Source organism: Saccopteryx leptura, chromosome 5 (assembly GCF_036850995.1).
Source record: "Saccopteryx leptura isolate mSacLep1 chromosome 5, mSacLep1_pri_phased_curated, whole genome shotgun sequence".
Lineage (NCBI taxonomy): Eukaryota > Metazoa > Chordata > Mammalia > Chiroptera > Emballonuridae > Saccopteryx > Saccopteryx leptura.
In genome coordinates this window covers 81,606,106-81,620,905 of record NC_089507.1, presented here as the reverse complement: position 1 = coordinate 81,620,905, position 14,800 = coordinate 81,606,106, and the positions used below count along the sequence as shown (strand labels likewise).

General features: G+C 41.7%; 1 protein-coding gene across 1 annotated transcript in view; it reads right to left on the bottom strand.

Annotated features, from left to right (window-relative positions):
- The window catches only part of METAP1 (methionyl aminopeptidase 1), a 92,416-nt gene that overhangs the window by 29,134 nt on the left and 48,482 nt on the right, over positions 1–14,800 (bottom strand). Inside the window, exon 2 of the mRNA XM_066385334.1 lies at positions 3,322–3,373. Within this exon, the coding sequence (XP_066241431.1) occupies positions 3,322–3,373 (52 nt within the window). The remainder of the gene's footprint in view (positions 1–3,321; positions 3,374–14,800) is intronic.

The window sequence follows — 14,800 nt, the reverse complement described above, 5'->3', positions numbered from 1 at the left end:
GCTTTTTGCTTTAACATACTCCTAGGGAGGGAACAAGGTGAAGCAAAGATGTAAAATCTCTCAGAGCTTCCTGCTTATCTGCCTTCCAAGCTTTCCACACTGTATTTTCAAATAAGAATTAAAAGCAGACCTCAAACAAAAAAAACATAACCAAAAAGCAACCTAGATGAGACTGAAATATGGCAAGTTCTTTCTGAAGAACATACTTACGAAAATTTGCACTTCAAAAGTCAGTTCGTTTAGCCCTGGCCAGTTGGTTCAGTGGTAGAGCATAAGCCCAGCACATGGATGTACTGGGTTTGACTGCCAGTCAGGGCACACAGAAGCAACCATCTGCTTCTCCTCCACCCCTGCACCTTCCCTCCCTCCCCCCAACAGCTGTGGCTCAGTTCATTTCAATGTGTCGGCTTCAGGTGCTAAGAATGGCTTTGTGGAGCCTTGGCCTCAGGTGCTAAAAATAGCTCAATTGTGAGCATCGGCCCCAGATGGGCAGAGCATCAACCCCCAACCCCCTCCCCCCACTTAAAAAGAATAAAAGATGTAAAGTGCTACAGCTTTTTCAGATCACATGAAAAGCAAGCACTGCTATGTACACTCTGGCAGGAAGACAGTATAGGAAATATGTACCCCACGCATCAGCATTATGTGCCTTTGAAGGCTTTGTAATCTAAATGGTCTTTACTAAGACTCACAAAAAATAAATCCTGCCGTTGAGTCATTTACTTAACTCACACTTGAAATTTTCCTAAGGACTGATTAGTTTCTGCAATCAAGAAAACTCTAAGTCCATATAGTTTCACTGGTAAATTCTATCAAACATTTAAGGAAGAAATAACACCAATTCTATATAACCTATTCCAGAAAACAGAAGAGGAAGAAACATTTCCCAATTTACTGGAAATAAAATTACTCTAATGTCAAAACCAAAGATATTAAAAACAAATTACAGGCCAATATCCCACATGAACAAAACAAAACCAGGTATCCTTAATTAGAGATCAGTACACACTGCACATTAAAAAAAGTACAGAAAAAGCCTAAGCATATCATCCTCATGACACGAACTCACTAGTGTTTCTAGGAATAAAGTGTTGTCTCCTATGATGCCCTGTTCCTTCCTATCCCAACATTCTTTCCCAACAGTTGCCGTAGCTTTGGAGATCACCCTCCTGCAGACACTCTCTTCTCTAGGATTGTCGTCCTTAATGGTGTCGTTGGGATCAAGATTTTAGGGTGGAAAAAATATACGGCTAGCCAACTGATGGCTGTCTCTATCCAACGTAGCCCGAAGGGATGAAGAATGTTGGGTTGAGCACTGGCCTGCTGGCTCAGTGGATAAAGAGCCAACAAGGTGCACCAGGGGTCAGGGGTTCAACCCTTGGTTGGGGCATGTGAGGAAGGCGAACGATGAGTACACAGCTAGATGGAACTAAGTGAAACAATAAGTTGATGCTTTTCCTCTCGCTCTATCTCCCTCTCCTTCAAATCAATAAAACAATGTTTAAAAAGAGTATTAGGCTCACCCACTGAAGAAAACCATCCCCAAAGATCCAAGAGGGCACTACTACAGTGTAAGTAAATCCCAAATAGCCTCAGCTTAATACAGTAATACCGTATTTTTTGCTCCATAAGACACACCTTCCCCCCCCCAAAGTGGAGGGGAAAATGCCCGTGCATCTTATGGAGTGAAAAAAATGGTATTTTATTAAATATTTTAACACACCATTTGGTTCAGAATATTTTTTTTCTTACTTTCCTCCTGAAATCCCTAGGTGTGTCTTATGGTCAGGTGTGTCTTATGGAGCGAAAAATATAGTAAGTATGTTCTTTTTACTTAGGGCACATCAGCAGTTTAATTGTCTTATAGTACAGGTCTTAATGAACTAACTCTACCCTCAGAAATCCAGCATTGAAGAAACAGGCATAGTTCAGTGAGTTAGCAATGCCTGGGGTAGAAACCCATTCTAAGCTCTTTTACCAACATACCGTTTCACTCCAACCCTTTACTTACCTTTGTTTTAACTTCCTTGATTATAAAATGTTAATAATTGGTTCAAAGAGCATAAACAATCTCTATATTTGATATGAGGTAACAATTCTGTCATATACTTTGATAAACTCATTTACTCACAATCATCATTCCTCAGCTCTAACCACATTTCCTTCCATAATAGCCTAGTATTTCCATTAAATATAAACTTCACTTTACAAAACCACAGAGAATATCTTTTTAAACGGTGGATATAAAACAATCTACCAAACTTTACTAAATCAGCAAATTCCTAAAAAAAAATACAAGTAGATGAATAATAAAAAAAAATACCAAGATCAGTAAACTGAAATACAACCCTTATACCAAAGACCACGTGCTGCCTGCCCACCTTCACCCACCAGGACGGCAATGCACCAAGAACAGAAACCTCCATCAATTTTCAGGTAACTGTGATATGTCTGTCTTAAGCCAGCGACACTAATGACATGCATTTACAAGATGAATTAGCCAGAGCAAGAAAGGCCATTTCAGTGCTACGTCCCTGTGGGTGACAGCAAGGGCTAAGAATCAGCCAATAGTTTCACTCTGTGGTGTCTCATAAAGTAACTTCAAAAGAGCAAATTAAATATTAGACTGCAAGTAATAACATTAAATGACAAAAAAAAAAAACCAAAGCAATATATTTTTGAGTAGAAAAATCCATCAAACTTCACTCTAAACAAAAACAAGGCCTACACTATGCAAACACTTCTAGAACAGGAAAGAGTACTTAAAGATCAGACACTCGGGCATTGTTCAAGCGAGATCCACCTATCCCAGCAACCACTTCAGGTTTTCATGTCACGTGTCATACAAAATCAACAAAGAAATTTCTCAGCCACATTTTACATGATTACATACCACAAAGAATAAAACATATGTCCAAATTCTAGCTTTTGGATTACACTTTCACAATATTCAAGTATGTACTTTCTGAATATTCCAACACACACTTTCAGAACTATAAGAGTTCTTGTTTTTCACACAAAAGCTATTTCTTCTTTTTTTTTTTTTAATTCATTTTAGAGAGGAGAGGGAGAGAGAGAGAGAGAGAGAGAGAGAGAGAGAGAGAGAGAGAGAGACAGAGAGAGAGGAGAGACAGAGAGAGAGAAGGGGGGGAGGAGCTGGAAGCATCAACTCCCATATGTGCCTTGACCAGGCAAGCCCAGGGTTTCGAACCGGCGACCTCAGCATTTCCAAGTCGACGCTCCATCCACTGCGCCACCACAGGTCAGGCACAAAAGCTATTTCTAAAGCATAATGGTATAGAGATGTGTGATTTCACTTACTTGCTTTCTTATGTAGTAACTTGTGAGTAGCCCAACTTCCTTTAAAACATTCCTAAAAGAACAAAGATGAAAATTAGTGTTAAACCTTCCTTAATTAGAAACATCTTGAAAAATGTATATAGAAAAGTTATTGGAAATTTCATTTGCAAAAATCAAATCTTTGACTTTATTAAATATTAAGAAAAGCTCAGAAATGACATCTGCTTAAAAATTCATTTCAGAAAGCAACCTAAACTTTAGATGACTTCAAATAAGCAAGAAACATAAACCTATAATGTAAACAGTAGTTGTAGTTAAAATTTCAATTTTAGTCACCAAATATTTTGAAGTCTTATTTAAAACTCACGAGCCAGCCTGACCAGGTGGTGGCACACAGGATAGAGCGTTGACTGGGGACTCTGAGGACTCAGGTTCGAAACCCCAATGTCGCTCGCTGCCTTGAGCGCAGGCTCATCTGGCTTGAGTGCACAGTCACTGACTTGAGTGTGGGATCACAGATCTGACCCCTTGGGTTGCTGGCTTGAGCCCAAAGTCACTGGCTCAGCTAGAGCCCCCCCCCCATCAAGGCACATATGAGAAAGCAATCAATCAACAACTAAAGTGTCACAACAACAAAGCTGATGCTTCTCATCTCTCTCCCTTCCTGTCTGTCCCTCTCTCGCACGTGCGTGCTAAAAATAAAAATAAAAAAATCATGAGCCAACTAATCATAAAAAGGACAAGAAAAATATTGCAGATTCTTTCATTATTAATAGTAGTTTAGTTTTCAGTCATACCCACTTTGTTTACTATGTGTTGACAGCCCCACTAGACTAAAACTCCACGGAGGAAGGGACCATGTCAAGTTCACGAGCATGTTCCCAGAGCCAAGCAGAGAGCCTGGCACACAGTAATGCTTCGTGACTACTTGCTGACTGGTCAAATGGAGGAATGGTGAAAAGACTTAAGGTTTTCACCTAGGAAAATATGTTCACATAACATATTTCAGACACCAGCAAGAAGTATGGAACTGGAAAAATAAGTTCAAGTAATAAATTGAATTAAAATAATGAACTCAAGCAATAAATTAGAAAAATGACTCAACCATATAAATTATTTATGTGTTGATTTTTAGAATCTCTCCTTCAAAGAATTCAAAAATGCTCAAATACAGTAGTCCCCCTAATTAGTTTCACTTTTCAGTTTGTTACCAGTGGTCAGTTGCAGCCCAAATATATTAAATAAAAAATTCCAGATATAAACAATTTATGTTTTAAATTATGTTATGAGTAGCATGATGAAACCTTGTACAGTCTCACCCAGAACTGAATTATCCCTTTGTTCAGCATATCCACTGTCTGCCTGTTAATGACTTCGCAGCTGTCTCAGTTATCAGGATGACTACACCAGTATCACAGTACTTGTGTCAAGCAACCCGTATTTTACTTAATAATGGTCTCAAAGGGCAAGAGTGATGCTGGCAATTTGGATATGCCAAAGAGAATCCAGAAACTGTACCACAGGTATGTATGTATGTATGTATAGGAAAGAACAGAGTATACGTAGGGTTCGGTACTACTCATGGCTTCAGGCATCAACTAGAGATCTTGGAACATACCCCCTGTGGGTAAAGGGGGACTACTGTAAATCATTACAAATACTAAGAAATTCACAAAGCAGCAGAGCGACACCCCGGAGGGGCAGAGCATCGCCTCCTGGTGGGCAGAGCGTAGCCCCTGGTGGGCGTGCCGGGTGGATCCCGGTCGGGCGCATGCGGGAGTCTGTTTTCACTTTGCAAACATAGTAGATTAAGTCATGAATAAGAGAAAAGCTAAAAAGAAATAGAGCATAAAACCTCCCTAGAACTATGTAGTAATCACACCACATTACACCAGTGATGCTAAGGCCATTCTCTGTAAAGGTTTACCCAAGGGCCTCTGGGAGGCCAGTTTCTCCCTTCAGGGCCAGGATCTTCACTATTTCTCCTTTACTCTCCTTGTGTCCTCACAGCCTGCAGTTAAGTCAAGAAAACCCAGGTTGTATCTCCTCCTACTACAATCACAGCCTACAGTTAAGTCAAGAAAACCCAGGTCGTATCTCCTCCTACTACAACGCCAAGGGACTTCAAGTGTATAAAAAGGTACCTACAACATTAAGGTTTTTTTGTTTTTTGAAGCTAAAACTGAGTTCAGTCTTTTGGGAAGGATGGGAGATGTAGGCGGCAGAAAATGGTGTCCAAGTCCTAATCCACAAAGCCTGTGGACTGTTAGGTTACAACTACAATAAGGGGATATAAAGTTGCTTATCAGCTGACCTCGAAATGGGGAGATTATCTTGTTTTATCTGAATGAGCCCAATGTAATCACAAGTGTTCTTAAAAAGGTATAAGGTGGAGGTAGGAGTCAGAGAAAGATGTGATGCTGGAAGCTGGGCCAGAGAGATAATTACATTACTGGCTTTGAAGATGGAGGAAAGAGACTATGAGCCAAGGAATAGACAGACACTCTAGAACAGGGGTCTCAAACTCGCAGCCCCACCAATTTTGTGCGGCCGGCAGACTAATCAAACTTCGTGGATTAGGCCCTGGCCGGTTGGCTCAGCGGTAGAGCGTCGGCCTGGCGTGCGGGGGACCCGGGTTCGATTCCCGGCCAGGGCACATAGGAGAAGCGCCCATTTGCTTCTCCACCCCCCCTCCTTCCTCTCTGTCTCTCTCTTCCCCTCCCGCAGCCAAGGCTCCATTGGAGTAAAGATGGCCCGGGCGCTGGGGATGGCTCCTTGGCCTCTGCCCCAGGCGCTACAGTGGCTCTGGTAGCGGCAGAGCGACGCCCCAGAGGGGCAGAGCATCGCCCCCTGGTGGGCAGAGCGGCGCCCCTGGTGGGCGTGCCGGGTGGATCCCGGTCGGACGCATGCGGGAGTCTGTCTGACTGTCTCTCCCCATTTCCAGCTTCAGAAAAATACAAAAAAAAAAAAAAAACTTCGGGGATTAGTCTGCGGGCCAGTCTGCGGCCGCACAAAATTGATGGGTGGGCCGCATGCGGTCCGCGGGCCGCGAGTTTGAGACCCCTGCTCTAGAACCTGAAAAGACAAATAACAGTCTCCCGAGAAACTCCAGAAAGAAATGCCGACCAGCCAACACCTGATTTTAGCCCCGAGACCCGTGTCAGACTTCTGACCTATAGAACTGTATGATAAGAAGTCTATTGCTTTAATCCAGCAATTTTCAACCTTTCTCATCTCATGGCACTCATAAACTAATTACTAAAATTCTGCAGTATACCAAAAAATATCTCTCTTGCTGATCTGACCAAAAAAAAAGTGTAACTGTGATTCATTCACACCGGATGGCTATTGTTGCGTTGGCTGTTGTCATTTTTTTATTTGACAATCTAAGAAGTCAGTGCCCCTGGTTAAATAGTCAGGTATTGCATGTTTTAAAAATTCTTGCAGCACACCAGCTGACAATCACTGCTGTCAGCCATCAAGTTTGTGGTCACTTGTTATAACAGCTACAGGAGGAAAAAGTTATTCCCATCTGTTGTCAAACTGCAAAAACAACTAACAATTGGTAAAAGAGCAGTTCCTCCCTATCCCAGAGTTATAGGAAATTGGTATAAAAACAAATATTAATGCAACAAGAGGAATATTATGACTAATTGAAGAGTTCCAAAAACTAAAGTGATTTTTTTTTCAGTATTACCACACCTAATCTATATAAATAAAAATGTAAATGACCGTTTATTCAAAATCTTAAGTCTCCAAAAGTTCTTCACCGACTGCTTTGAAATTTTGACACGTTGCATTCGAATACACGCGTTTTTATACCTACTATTTATAATATAGATGTCACACCTGTGACAGGTAAAAACATTTTTTTTAATTATTTTTATTTATTCATTTTAAAGAGAGAGAGAGAGAGAGAGGAGGTGGGGGAGGAGCAGAAAGCATCAAGTCCCATATGTGCCTTGACCAGGCAAGCCCAGGGTTTTGAACCTGTGACTTCAGCGTTCCAGGTCAATGCTTGATCCACTGCGCCACCACAGGTCAGGCTAAAAACATGTTTTTAAAAACAGCACCATCTGTTGTACGTAAAAGCAACACATGCTATACTAAATATTTTGCAATTTCATTTCAATGTTATGGGAGAAATATAAATTGCACATGGCTGAAGATATTTTTCGTCGAATACGCAAGGAAAATTCAATTATGAACATGAATTTCACAGCAGAAATCTACAATGAAGCGTTGATAATGACTGAAGATTTGTTCTTAGAAATCACGAACAAAGTTCTCAATCAATTGGGAATGCCATCACCAAATCGATCTGCTGCTGCTTCATTCGATGTAGAATTGAGTCGTGAACACAATTACAACATGGGTGATCTTCTGTCATATGTGCAATCAAATATTCCTAAGCTAATGCTTGAGCAAAAGGCATTTACGATCAAATGCAAACCGTCAATAACGGGGTTGGAGAAATCTTCTTAGATGCATCAGGAGGAACTGGTAAAACGTTCCTAATTAGATTGATTCTGGCAGCAATTCAATCCCAAAATGACATAGCCTTAGCTCTTGCGTCGTCCGGAATAGCTGCGACATTGCTACCAGGTGGAAGAACTGCTCATTCCGCTTTGAAACTGCCATTGAACATGCAATTCATTGAAACTCCCACATGCAACATTTCCAAAGCATCTGACATGGGAAAAGTCTTGCAGAAATGCAAACATTGTTTGGGATGAATGCACATGGCGCACAAAAAATCGTTCGAGGCTCTTGATCGATCATTGCAAGATTTGCGTGGAATCATCAGACCATTTGGGAAGGCATTAATATTGCTTGCAGAAGATTTCAGGCAAACATTACCTGTAATTCCTCAATCGACACCAGTGGATGAAATAAATGCTTGCCTGAAATACTCTACTTTGTGGCGACACGTAAAGACATTAAAATTAACTACAAATATGCGTGTCCAGCTGCAATTCTCACATTAATTGCTGGAAACTGGGAACAGAAAGGTGCCGGTTGATCTGACCCGAGGACGAATTTCATTGCCTCATTACTTCTGCAATTTAGTGACGTCAAAAGAAGAATTGGTTGAAAAAGTATTTCCCAATATTCAAACCAATTATAAGAATCACGATTGGCTGAGTGAACGGGCTATTCTTGCAGCCAAGAACAAAGACGTCTACAAACTTAATATTATTCAGTCTAACACTCAAAGCGAGGCAGTCACATACTAGTCCGCCGACACTGTTATGGAAGCAGATGAAGCGGTTAATTATCCAACAGAATTTTTTAATTCACTCGATCTGCCAGGGATGCCACCGCAAGTATTGCAATTGAAAATCGGCGTGCCAGTTACCATGTTGCGAAATATCAACCAGCCAAAGCTTTGCAACGGCACGCGGCTTGCAGTAAAAAAATTAGTGAGCAACATCGTAGAAGCAACAATCTTGACAGGACCTTTCAAAGGTAAAAATGTCCTCATTCCTATGATTCCAACGGATATGCCATTTCAATTTAAGAGATTGCAATTCCCAATTTGGAGTTTGCAATCCCCATCAACAAAGCTCAGGGCCAATCTTTAGAATTGTGCGGTTTAGATCTAGACACAGATTGCTTCTCACACGGACAATTATATGTTGCGTGTTCTAGAGTCGGCAAACCAGACAATCTCTATATCTACACAATGGAACAACAAAAAATATTATATACCCACAAGCATTGTGAAATTAAACATATTAGAAACGTGCGCTTTCTCTTTTCTTTCTTTTCCATTTAACCAGACTGAGCCACAGCTATGCGTGGCCGGGTACAGCTAGTACATAAGAAAGGAAAAGTCAGTATCAATCTTATTATAAAAACAACCCATAATAAAAACTGTAAGTTACTGTATACTGAATCAGTGTACTGTATGCCTATATCTCATTTCATCCTTACAAAAACCCTGCAAGGCAGATGACATCCCTATTTTACAAATGACAACACTGAAGCACAAACAAGCTTGGTAATTTGTCACATAAGAGAGTCATACCTGGCAGAACTAAGACTCAAACCTCGCATTTCCTCACTAAATGTGGTGCTTTCTCGCTACTTTATAAAGTGTGGATGGGTGGGTATGGGGTATGGGGTATGGGGTGTGGGTGTACGCAATCCAAAGCATCAATTTAACACTGAACTTAGAATCAGAAAACATGGGTGTGATTAAGCTCTACTACGTATTAGCTACACCTTTGAAAGGTCTAAAATTTTACCTTTAAATCTAGAAAATAATATTAACCATTCTAATGGTTGTCTGTCACATATAAAGTGGGGGTGATATCTCCTAGAGAAGATAATATAGCAAATTACAAGAGATGGTGCAAATGACCAACATGAAAGTAAAGTGTCTAGCACCTGGCAAGTGTCAATGTATGGGTGCCCTTGACATCCCAGTGCCTATCACTATGCCTAGAAGAGAACAGCTCTTCTCAATATATGCTGGAAAATGAACGAAGATTAATGTGGTCATATACACAAAAGCCTTCTAGGTGTAGGTGGAAATGTAAACTGTTTTCAGGACAGATGGCAAGTTACCTACTCCATAGGCATTGTCCCTTTTCCTTAAAATCAATAGAACCCTGCTAGTGGAGTTGTAATGTGCCCTGCTAGAAACATACCCAGCTTCCTTGACAATATGGGTGGCCATGTGATGTCGTTAGGCCAACAAAATGTAAGCCTAGTTGCTGGGTAGGGCTTCTGGAAAGCTTCTTAGAAAACAGGCACATATTTCCCACTCTTTGCCCTTCCCTGGCTTCACACAGGGAGACGGATGCTGCCTGTGGCGAAGCAGCAGTTTTGAAACCACAAATCAGCAAGCACAACCCAAGAAGCCTGGGTTCCTAATGACTTTGGACAGAGACTGGAGTGACACGGCTGAGCCTCTGGAGGGAGCACAGCCCTGCTGCCACCTTGATTTACATCCAGTGAAACTGATTTTGGGCTTCCGGCCCCCAGAACCGAGAGGGTAAGACAAAATTTCTTGTGGTAAGCCACTCAGTTTGTGGTGATTCATTACAGCAGCCACAGGAAACTAATACAGTAACTGACCAGACATCAGGCATACCAGAAGAATTAATCTAGTCACCAACTACACTGAAACAGAGTGAAGGACTAATAACAGTTTTTCTGAAGCTTTTTCCACTTCCATGTACTTATTTATGGAGTCAAGTCCCAATTACTCATGGTAATTTATAAATGGGGCAAGCAAAGGCACATGACTTATTTTAAGAAACCTAATGCAGCAACTTCAACCTCTCTTTCTCCCCTTTCGAAGCCATTCCTCCTCATGACAGATACGATTGGCAGAAGGAACACTGCACATCAGTTTCACCTCTTTTTCCTTGTTCCAGGCTTGCCTAGGGCAAAGATGTTTGTGGTAGTAAGACTGTTAGCAAGGAAAAGACCAGCGATGGGGAAAAGAAGTGAAAGGAAAAAGTAAAAAGGAGGTCCCAGAAGCCCAGCTGGTCTGTCAGGACAGAAGCAACACCCCACCCACACCAGAACACCAGAATGTTCGGTGCTCCACTGCTTCCCTCCACTTCAGGGCCTTCACTCTATCGTTTCCTTAACTCCAGACAAACTCTGCACACCAACCACACTTGGTACAAGTTCCAATTCATCCTCATTATGCCAGCTTAGAACTAACCAACTGAATGTCTGCCCAATGAGAATGATATAGGGCTAAGGCAATTTACACACCTCCTGGGTCCGACTAGAGCCAATATTGCAGCAGCACCATTAATATTCTTCCCTGGAAAAATTAAGGACAGAGTCTGGGCCTGGCGCACAAAGCCCCTTATCTAAAACTCTTAAGCTATTCCAAATGTTAGGTCTGCACCGGCACAGTGGGCGCCACCCCCACCCCCACCCCGCCTTCCCTTTTCCGGCCATCACTGAAATCTTTATTATATGCGGCTTAAGTGTCTGTTTGTCGCCGATAGCTTATTGGTTGCTTGCGTAACTGTACTAGCCAATGGGGTGAAGTTGCCACGGCTGAACGCAAATTGAGCGGGTCAGGGGGAAGGTGAACATTTGTTTGCATTGGCAAATCATCTGTTTTACATAAAAACTACGTCTTAATGTAATTTCTTTTAAGAATGCCTCCTAGAAAATACAGCACTGACGAGGAGAGAAAAGGAGCTAAAGCTGCACAAAAACGGCTTTCTCGACAAAAAGAAACCACTGAGCAGAGAAAGACAAGGCTTGCTTCAGTCGCAGAGCAAATGCGTCTTTCTCGGCAAAATGAGACTGATGAGCATAGAGAAACAAGGCTTGCCTCAGATGCAAGACAAAAAAGCCTGTCTCGACAAAATGAGTCCCTTGAACAAAGGCAGGAGAGAAATGCAAAAAAAACGACAGAGTAATGCTGACCGAAACGCAAAAAGGATTAAAACAGTTTCAAACAGAGAAACTTTAATTTTGGAGCATTCCTCTGGTGACATGAATATTAGATGTGAACACTGTCAGTCCTTAAACTTCAAATTAGAAACTAATCCATTTGACCATGGCAAGAAAGGATTTTCTCAATGTTGCAAGTACGGAAACATTGTAGTGCCACTAATTGAGAATTATCCACCACTCTTGAATAAATTATTGACTAATCAGCATCCAAATAGCAAACAGTACATGGATAGCATTCAATCTATTAATAGTTCGTTTGCTTTTGCGTCCATGGGAAACAAACCAATTGACTTGCCTGGACCAGGACTTTATTGCTTTCGACTTCATGGTCAAGTTTACCATCAAACTGGAACTTTGCATCCTTCTGACGGGAAAAGAAAGTTTGCTCAATTATATATACTTGATCCCTCACAAGCCAGTTCGGCACGTTTAGAAAGGAATAAAAGAGTTCCTGAGAGCCTAGCGTGCGGAGGACCCGGGTTCGATTCCCAGCCAGGGCATACAGGAGAAGCGCCCATTTGCTTCTCCACCCCTCCGTCGCGCTTTCCTCTCTGTCTCTCTCTTCCCCTCCCGCAGCCAAGGCTCCATTGGAGCAAAGATGGCCCGGGCGCTGGGGATGGCTTTGTGGCCTCTGCCTCAGGCGCTAGAGTGGCTCTGGTCGCAACATGGTGACGCCCAGGATGGGCAGAGCATCGCCCCCTGGTGGGCAGAGCGTCGCCCCTGGTGGGCATGCCGGGTGGATCCCGGTCGGGCGCATGCAGGAGTCTGTCTGACTGTCTCTCCCTGTTTCCAGCTTCAGAAAAATGAAAGAGTTCCTGAGAGAACGAACGTAAAATTAAAAATAATTGATGGTCCTCTGCAAGGCGAGATTAAAAATGGAAAGATCTACACAAGAAATGTTGTGTACAAAGAGATCTTTGACATGTGAATTAACATTTTATTATTTAAATCACCTTTATTTATTGAGCTAGCAGTGGCTCTTAAGAAATGTACCGCCAGTGGTTTCCTTCATTGCACTCTAAGCAATTAAGCAAGTAGAAGGGGGAAACCCCGTGGGGCACTAAGCAAAGGGGCGTCCTCGCTGCCTGCCCTGGGTAATTCAGTTTGAATTAGCAGACACCTTTGTACAAATCATTTTAATTACAATTTATAATATCTAGAACAGCGGTCATTTTGTATGACCGCCGGGCTTTCTAGTTAGAATATAAAGGAGAAGACCATGAAAATGAGAAAAAATATGTCAAGAGCAATATAAACGTGACTTCTGGACAGAGCAGTTAACACTGATGACCTTTTAGATAATCTTCAGCTTCACAAGCCTATACTTCCATTTTCACAAATAGGAAAATATGAGTTCTTAGAAATTTTAAAATGACAGTAGAAATGAATATCTCAAAACAAACAGAACAGTAGGAAAATCTACCCCAGAAGGTGAGCAAAATTACAAGTTAAAAATAAAGAATGGTATTTCGGAAACAGAGGATTAAACCAATAACTCTTAACATCTGAATAACCAAGTTTCAGAAAGAAAATGGAGAGATCAAAGAAATAACAAAGATTTTCGTAACTGAAAGACAGGAATTTCCAGACAGAAAAAGGCACTTAAAGATAAAAATCAACTTACTCAAGGTGTACATGTGAAATTTCATAATACCAAGAACAAGAGAAGATCCAATAAACTTATAGAGAAAAGGGAGGGAGTGTTATGCAAAAGACTGTGAATCTCAGTTACATCAGACTTTCAACAGCACTGAAAGTTAAAAGAAAATGGAATCATAACATAAAAATTCTGAGTAAACCATTTCCAAACTGGAATTCTATATATATCCAGCCAAAATGAAAATTAAGTGTCAGGGCACTGCAATAAATTTTCAGATATGCAGAATCTCAAAAATGTTATCTCCCAAACAATCTTTCTCAGGAACCTACTGGAGGAGATATTGCATAAAACGTGAGAATAAACCCAAAAGAGGACAATGAGATACAGACAAGCCAGCAGAGAAGTAGAGTATCTCCAGGACAGAGCCTGAAGAGAGACGGAGGCTGGCTGGGAAGCAAGGGGCGGGGGGCAGCTCTGGCTGAGGGAGGCTGCACGGTCCAAAGAGACATTTTCAAATTAAATTGATTAAATGTCAAATGTTATTTAAAAGTATTGAGAGTTCTTTACAATTTGTAGGGCCAGCAGCAGCAGCCATCACAGCCAGGCACGTGCAGGTTCACATTAGATTCGAACAGACAGTAATGAAACAACAGAGCCGAAAAATGGCGGTCCATTCCTTTATGCTAGCCTTGCAGCCAGCAGGCGAGTAAAAGCACACAGGGCACCAAAACCCACTCACACATTCTCTGGTTCCACAACCAGGAGAATCCTTCCCGGGTTTTCCTAGAATCAAAGGCCCCCCACCAGTCTCAGTGGAGCTCACAAGAGCCCTCACCTCTGATCCCCATCTGCACACCTTCTCCCTTCTCATCTCGGCACAAACTGGCTTCTCCTTCAGCACCCTGCCATCTTGGCTGGCTTCTCTCCAGCACTCTTCCTCCCTGATCTCACTCTGCAAAAATATGACCTCCTTCTCCTTCCTTCTGCATCTTCACAAACTTTTCTTGGTGAGAAAACCCCTCCTCCAGCAACATTAGCATAACAATGGCCCTTCCCAAGCAGGCAGGTAATCAGAGATCACCTACCTGGCCAGCCATTTTTAACAATAAAAGTGAGCAAAAGCAAATAACACAAATCTTAAAAACTTATTTGCCCAACACAACTGTTGAAGAATTTGGGGATGAATCAGTAAATGACCAAAAAAACCTGAAGTGAATGGAAAATAAGAAACTGGGACCAGATTTCTAAGTTAGAAGCACTTAACTAGGTATGTGAAATAATTTGAATAACCAACTAAAAAGTTACAAAAATAATTTTAATTAATTATGGACACTTTGTCTCTATGATGTTGAAACACTAAATAGCCCTGGCCAGCTGGCGCAGTGGACAGAGTGTCAGTCTGGTGTGCGGACGTCCCAGGTTCAATATCCGTCAGAGCACACATGAGAAGCAACTATCTTC